Raw genomic sequence first — 8,168 nt, forward strand, 5'->3', positions numbered from 1 at the left:
TTGGTCTTGGTCTCGTCTCGACTCGGTCTCGGTCTTGGTCTCGTCTCAACTTGGTCTTGGTCTTGGTCTTGTCTTGGTCTCGATACCCTCTGGTCTTGGTCTTGTCTTGGTCTCGACACCCTCTGGTCTTGGTCTTGTCTTGGTCTCGATACCCTCTGGTCTTGGTCTTGTCTTGGTCTCGGATTAGGCGGTCTTGACTACAAGTCTATCAAACGGTGAGTTTATTAACAGCCAGGAGAAAACATCAGCATATGTCTTCTGACAAAAATACATATTGAGAACACTTATAAAGCAGCGGGGGAGCTGCAGCTCTGAGTGCGAATGTACAGCAACCGTGTAGGGATTAATAAAAACTTATCAAAATGCCACTGGGTCTGCCGTGTATGTTTACAAAGACATTAGTTACAGTGAATGGTACATCTTGTACATCTTTAATGGCTATAAACAGACATAGAACTTCTCTTTTCTATAACACCTTCCATACAAAGTAATAAACTTCAAGCCCTCAGGGTCTCTGGGGCAAATTATTGACTCTGGTCATCTGTTACCAAGTAGACTAAAATACAGTTAGAAGCTAAATGAGTTAAGGCCTCAGGCCTGACACATTCCTAGACTATATGTGTTATTGTAAGCATGTATTGCAGTTATCCTTTATGCTCTAGTCTCTAACACAATAGATTGTGAAGACGTCGCGCTTCACAAAGCTTAAGACCCTCTGTAGACTAAGCAACAACTCTTAATGAGCACAAATACTATGCAATGTGTATGAAATACTTCTGACTGTACTTGTAAAAAAGTTAACATAATGGAAGGATCCTCAAATGAACATCTTCAATAAACAACTTTAATGCAATATCAATACTGTGAGAAATATTATTAGATGAAATAATGCTGTAAAGAATGTTATCAATGCAATTATAATGATGCAGATTATATGGCAGCAATAAAAGAATTTCTGTATCTCCACAGTACCAAGTTTTTCTTGGTAAACATCTGCTGCCATCTACCAGGATGATGAAAATGAAACGAGGGTGGATGTTTCAGAAAGACAATGATCCCAAAAACAAAGTTAAAGAAACTCTTAGCTGAAAGAAAATGGAGCTGCTAGAACGGCCCAGCCAATCGCCTGACCTGAATCGAGCTGAAAATCTATGGAAAGAAGCAAAGCTCAGAGTTCACAGAAGGAGCTACAGAACCTTCAGGAGTTGAAGATAGTTTGTGTGAAAAACTGAGCCAAAATCACACCCAAGCAATGCAAGTAGGCATCGTAATTAAAGCAATCATCGCAGACAAAGGCTTTTGTATGAAGTATTAAATACATTTGAGTAAGCATGTTTAATACTTTCCTCCTGTGTTATTTCTCACTTTTAAACATAACCTAATCTATGCATATCTATTGTTTGATTTCTTTACATGTGTGGATTGAATGGGTTGTTACCGACATCTGATGGAAATTTCATGCCGGTTGCACACCTACAAATACATTTACCTAGATGTGTGTAATACTTATCCTTATATCCAGGATCTTTAACCAGCAGGGGATCTGCTTTAATGTGACTTGTTATTACACTAGATTGTAAGCTATATTTGATTTAAAAATTACACATTTAAAAAGGAGAATGCTTAATTAATCAATGTTGTGCTTAAACAAGCACAACATTGCTCACTATCCTCATAACAGTTTTTTCACTACCCTCACATACATGTCTGCCACCCATGACTTACTTATGTATGCTGATTCAAATTCTGATTACCCCAGTTCCTCTTTTGCCTCTCAGAACAAGTGACAGTTTTTTCTCTAGTAGCAAAAAAACGGACTAAATATGTGCTGTCATTTAACATGAAGTTTTATTTGATATTCTTTTCACTTACGATGTATGTATTGTTAAATAAGTTAAAGCAATTTGTTTTGTTGTTCATGCTAAAGGATATTTCACCTTGCAGTCTGAGGGGGCCTGTGATCAGACTATTGATCTGCTGTGCTGTGTTTTTATTGTATAAACAGCTTTGCTATCCAAAAGGTTATGTTATTTGTTTAGGTAACAATAATTAAATAAATAAACCAACTAATAAATAACTTGTTTGTCAAACAAAGACTTCTGTGCCACTTTTCCTAACTTGGAAGCTGAGAGATGGCCTATTTCTGACAAGGAGACATCAAAGTAGCACGGAGGGAGGTTAGCCAACTAACGGAGTTGCAGAAAGGTGCGACAAAGAAGGTGCATAAGAAATACAGCAAGCTGTCCATACCTGAGGCCTTGGAAACTGCCAAGCAAAGACTCACAGCCTTGGCCAGCCGCTTGAGGAGGTACACCAGAGAGATAGAAGGCAGGAGAATAAACCAGCTGTTCTCCACAGAACCAGCAAAGGTGTACTCTCAGTGGCAAGGGAACAATAAGAGAACAGCACCACCAAGGCTGGAGACGGAGCAATACTGGAAGAGCATATGGGAGAAGGACGCAACCCATAACGGCAATGCTCAGTGGCTAGTGGATCTGAGGGCAGACCACAGCGACCTCCCTGAACAGGGTCCAGTAACCATCACAGTGGCAGATATCCAAGAAAGGGTCTCCAGTATGAAGAGTTGGACAGCACCAGGGCCCGACATGGTTCACGCCTACTGGCTAAAGAAGCTGACTGCACTCCACGAGCGTCTGGCAGCACAAATGAACCAGCTGCTAGTTAACGAGAGACACCCGGAATGGCTAACCGAAGGTCGGACGGTCCTGATCCCCAAGGACCCCAAGAAGGGACCGGTCCCCTCCAACTACCGACCAATAACCTGCCTCAGTACTACATGGAAGCTCCTGTCAGGCATCATATCGGCTAAGATGAACAGGCACATGGGTCAATACATGAGCGGGACACAGAAAGGAATTGGCAAGAATACCAGAGGCGCAAAACACCAGCTACTGGTAGACAGAACAGTCAGCCGAGACTGCAAGACCAGACTGACCAACCTGTGCACTGCCTGGATTGATTACAAGAAGGCCTATGACTCAATGCCCCACAGCTGGATACTGGAATGCCTAGAATTGTACAAGATCAATGGGACCCTAAGAGCCTTCATCAGGAACTCAATGGGGATGTGGCGTACAACACTAGAGGCCAACTCCAAGCCCATAGCACAAGTCACCATCAAGTGCGGGATCTACCAAGGAGATGCTCTGTCCCCACTGCTGTTCTGCATAGGCCTGAACCCCCTCAGTGAGATCATTAACAAGACTGGCTACGGATACCGACTACGGAACGGAGCAGTTGTCAGCCACCTCCTGTACATGGATGACATCAAGCTGTATGCCAAGAGTGAACGAGACATCGATTCACTGATCCACACTACCAGGCTATACAGCAATGACATTGGAATGTCGTTCGGACTGGAGAAGTGTAGTCGGATGGTAACAAAGAGAGGGAAGGTAGTCAGAACTGAGGGGATTGAACTACCAGAAGGCAACATTGCAGACATAGAGGACAGTTACAAGTACCTGGGGATCCCGCAGGCGAATGGGAACCATGAAGAGGCCGCTAGAAAAGCTGCAACCACCAAGTACCTGCAGAGGGTCAGGCAAGTCCTGAGGAGTCAGCTGAATGGTAAGAACAAGATCCGGGCCATCAAGGAATTTGGGATTCATTGCTAGAAGATGAGGTTGGTGTGACAGTGCAGGATGCTTTGGATGGGGTGAAATGGATTCAGATGATCTGATGATCGGCTGACCGCTAAAGGGAGCAGCCGGAAGAAGAAGAACTGATGAAGTACAGCGCATTTCACACATTTGATACTTTAAATCCTCTAAACAAGACAAGATAAAGGCAAATATGAATTGTTTTTGCAGTGCAAGAGACTGACTCAAAGCACAGGAGCAGCTTTTCCTTCACTTGTTAGCCCAGTTTTATTTGAAAAATAATTTGAAAAATGAAATCGTTATAAAAATCATACGTTTACCTGTAAGGAGTGTGAATTTCATTCAAAAAGATGCCTTTTGAGTCATTATTTAACAAAAGGGGATTTTAGGGGATTTTTAATAACTACTTCAGTATAGACTATCCTAAAATATACCACATTATCACTTCTATACACTGTGCTGCATGAATATGAGTACAAAAGCAACTCACTGCAGGAGAATATAAAATTATCATCTTTGGTTTGTCAAAGGTGGATAGTAGGTTTTGCAAACACAGCTATAGCTACTGAAACAATAGCTAATAATATGAATGCTGAATCTGCACCATATTACTTTAACAATGTGGTTAGGTTAAAGGGCAAAAAGTTAGATTGGATATGCATTTTCTTTCCATTTGAGTGAAGCTAATTCATGTAGGTGAATATCTCAATTCTAAAGAACTTTAAGAAAACAAAAAAGCTCTCAAATTAAGCATAAAAACATTTAGTGAGTTTATGCAACTCTGAGAAATGGTAAAATAGCACTCCAGGGCAGACACAGTATTCTTTATTTAGATCAACTGCGTTGATGCTACATGAAAAGAAGTTTGGTGCTAACCTGGGGTTCTATATCCAGCAGAGCGATTTTGCCCTGCGTGTGGATCTTCTGAATGGTCTCAATTTTGGTGCCAAACATGAAACCCTGGAAGCTGCCATACTCCAGCAGCTCATTTCCAGAGATGCTCTTGGTCATGGCTTCATGGGAGATGAAGTAATATTCCTTTCCATTCTCTTCATCCTTACGTTGGGGTCTGGTGGTGTCTGCGCAAGAATGAGAGTTAAGAATTAGTGAGAATTAGCCCACGGATGGTAACAACCTGCACCACGTTAGAGGAATAAAAAGGCCATCAGTCTACTTACGTGGTGAAGGGTATGAAAACTTCTCTGGGTATCGTGTCAACAGTGCATTCTTAATATGACTCCTTCCAACACCAGGTGCGCCTGAGAAAAAAAGGCAGAATTAACAAAACAGTGCTAATTTTTTAAGGAAATTTTAATCAGACCCAAACTGTCAGACCCAAAATCCTTACACATCAATAGCAGTAGCATTAAGCGTGGCCTAACAGCTCTCACAACAACAACAACAACAACAAAAAAAAACCCAGACCATGCTGGCAAACTGCATCATTAACAGACCTGGCAACCCATTAAAGAAAAGTGTGGTGAATAATCACAGGATTCTTTTGATGCTAAAGACAAAAAAGCTGCACAGCTGCGCACAGCTGCAGCAAAAGCCTGACAAAGAATCGCAAACAAAGAAAATTAGTCCATTTTGCATGATATTGGGTTAGAATTAGGTTATTGAAAGATTATGGACACACAATGTTTTAAAACAATGAAACATCTATTATTTCCACTGAAAATAAGGGGGAAAAAAGTGCTGATATAGGGACTGTGAATTTTGTCCTCTGTGTTATTTATCGGTGATGTGGAAAGTAAAAGGAAAGGTTATTATAATAAAATGGCTAAGGAAGTGTATGGACGTGTTTCTTTTGAGGGAGAGAATCCTCATAGATACTAAGGTAAAATCAAGAAGTATTTTAAGGTGCATAAGAGAAAAAATGAAATGCTTGGCTGGAGTATGTTTCTCTTCTAGAGTGTGTTTTAAGCTGGTTATTGTCCTTGATTTTTTCTCTGACATGGTGGAAGACCCATCAAGGAAGTCAACGGTGAGATCCCTAACACTTTTACGCGCCTGCTCCTGTGTTGATCATTGTGTACCCTGTGCTGGATGGTGACATAGGCTGGGACCATTATAGGTGTAAGGAGAGATATAAGCCACTGGACATAATATGTAACGGAATGAAAGGCTCTTTCTTACCATTGCATGGAGGGGTTTGTTCCTACACCCTAAGTATTTCCCACACTCTGAGCCTGTACGCTAAACGTAAGGTAAGGGGACCGGAGAGACTGATAAGATGTGGGTGTTTGCTATGCACCACAGTCCCAGGGATGAGACCAACGAGCATCCAAGGAATTAACATCATTGGGAATATGGCCATGAGCCGGTAACCTTGAGCCCCTAGTGTCTCGGAGTGAATACCTCAAGGAAGGCAGCAGGAAACCCAAGAATTATGATGATGGGAAGATCTTGCTGAGTTGTATCTTCCATTCAGTGGTCAAGTTACAGGCCCGGTCTGCTTTTCACCGACTTGGGTTAGTTTTGTGATGACCACGACATGACTTTGAGGGCTGGGATGGACTTGATATCCAGAATCCTACCAGTGTTTCCTGGACCAAAGCTGGATTGTGAAAGATCAGCAACATGTGATTGTTGAGCTGGCACTATCATTGGCAGCACTAGAAGAAACAGCTCTTGAGCACCAGATTCCATAGAGCCTGTGAGTGATTGGTCTATCCCAATCTTATCTCAATGCAAGACCCCTATCTAGGCGTTGTGTAAGATGGCCCCAGAGACAATCCTGAGCGACATGAACGATAGCAGGGTGCTAAGATGCTAGCAGGCAGGTAAACGCTACCTTTTGATACCAGAGTGGCATCGGCATAGTGTACATGCAACAGTCTGTGCGCCGCCATTGTTATATACCTGAGAGTCCCATTACTCCAAAATGGGAGGATGCCGCCCAGGTAAGTGTCTTGTTGGGCGTTGGAGAGTTTAGGCATCTGTTTTGGGGTGTTTTTTCTGCCGTTGAGATAATGATGGCGTCTATTTGTCCCTAGACCACAAGGAGTTGCAGAGATGTTTCTGTTTCGCTAATTGCTGGCAGTATTGTCGACCCACATCATTAGAATCTGTCGTACTCTTATACCGCTCACCGTTGATTAGTTTAAAAATTTTATATTTTTATATTACTTTATTGATTTACTAATTTTTAGAGATATATATTAAAATTTAATATAATAGTGAAATTAATTTGTTGAAATTAGTTTATGATATTCTATAGTATATATTATTATTATATATATATATATTTAATATATAGTGATATTAACCGAGTACGAAAGTCCTTTTGCATCCTTGGCCTGGGAGTGGTGCGGCATGCAGTGATCTGAAAATTTTATTGTGTCGGAGTTGCTTGCCTGATCTTCTGTCTTCACGCCAGCTTTTTGTCAGTTGGACCCTCGAGCTCCCAGCTAGCTATCGAGCTGGCCGAGGACCCAAGCTTGAAGGATAGACCACCTGCAGGGGTGAGCGGGAGAGGAAGTGTATATATAGACAAAAAGTGTTCTTACTGTGCCAGCATGTGTGCAAATGAACTCCCATGCAGTGGTCATTTCTACTGTTCTACTTGTACTCCAACTATGACATACAGTAATTGGTTTCAGTTGGATTAGGGCTGTAGTGAGTGTTGTCTGTGTATTCAAAGGCAAAGACAGATGCAGTCATAACCCAACAACAGTCCTGAGGTGTGCCAGGATTCAGGGAAATGAAAGCAGCATTTCATTCCTCTAGCTCTCAGTTTCCTGTTAAATAAAGAATTGCTTGTGCCAGTGGATTTTTACACAGTTCACACGCTCACAAAATGCTGATCGCCTCAGATACATAAGGACCCAACTGAGCCAGCAATACCTGTAAAATCATGGATCAAGCCTATATGGGCATGGAAGAAATATCAGGCAGCAACATAAAGCTGAGAAGGCTGGTAGAAACTTCAGAAGACAATTATATCGATGATGAAGTGAGTCAAACTGTGCAATGTGAAACGACTGGACTTGGACTCCCAGGTAATAAACAAAAACAAGTAAACATATTAGATTTAGATACTACATTGATATGTGATGATGAATTATTGTGTAGAAATAAAACAAAAAGTAAAACTAATACCAGGTAGATGTAGGGTCCGGTTTGCTGCAAGGTTATTGTAGGTTTGGATGTTTTGTTTTTAATTTTAAAGATTTATATTTTATAGTATTTTTTTTATCTGTATTTTATTGTGCTGAAATGACTAGTTGACAGGTGACCCTTGGCCCATAATTTTGATTAAATTGTAATTTTTGTTTTTAATTCAGGACAGGCTCAAACACATTCAGCGTGTGTTTATTTCAGTTCAGTTTTAATAGTTTAATAAACCAAAAAACTTTGGTTTTTATACTGTGGTGTAGGGATGGGTACCGGTGTCCGGTGCCATCATAAACGGTAGTAACCAGACCGAAAAGCAGCGCACATTTCGGTGCTTTATTTCGGTGCTTTTTTTTCCTGAGCTGTGATACACTTCTAGCCAATCATTTTACGTTTCCGAGGATAGTAGGCGGGGCCAGGTACGTA

The 8,168-nt window shown here is 41.3% G+C and overlaps 1 protein-coding gene across 4 annotated transcripts in view; it reads left to right on the forward strand.

The window, feature by feature from the left end:
* The first annotated feature begins 7,339 nt into the window (after positions 1-7,339).
* Positions 7,340-8,168, forward strand: part of LOC102291027 (CD209 antigen-like protein C) — a 6,053-nt gene continuing 5,224 nt past the window's right edge. Inside the window, exon 1 of one of the 4 annotated variants that reach the window (XM_005951714.3) lies at positions 7,340-7,627. In XM_005951714.3, coding sequence (XP_005951776.2) covers positions 7,483-7,627 — 145 coding nt within the window. In that variant the 5' untranslated portion in view covers positions 7,340-7,482. The remainder of the gene's footprint in view (positions 7,628-8,168) is intronic. The other 3 variants (XM_042216492.1, XM_042216491.1, XM_042216490.1) reach the window with 3 other exon arrangements.

This window comes from Haplochromis burtoni, unplaced genomic scaffold (genome assembly GCF_018398535.1).
Source record: "Haplochromis burtoni strain Fernald_Lab_line unplaced genomic scaffold, NCSU_Asbu1 Contig_1083, whole genome shotgun sequence".
In the NCBI taxonomy this organism is placed as follows: domain Eukaryota; kingdom Metazoa; phylum Chordata; class Actinopteri; order Cichliformes; family Cichlidae; genus Haplochromis; species Haplochromis burtoni.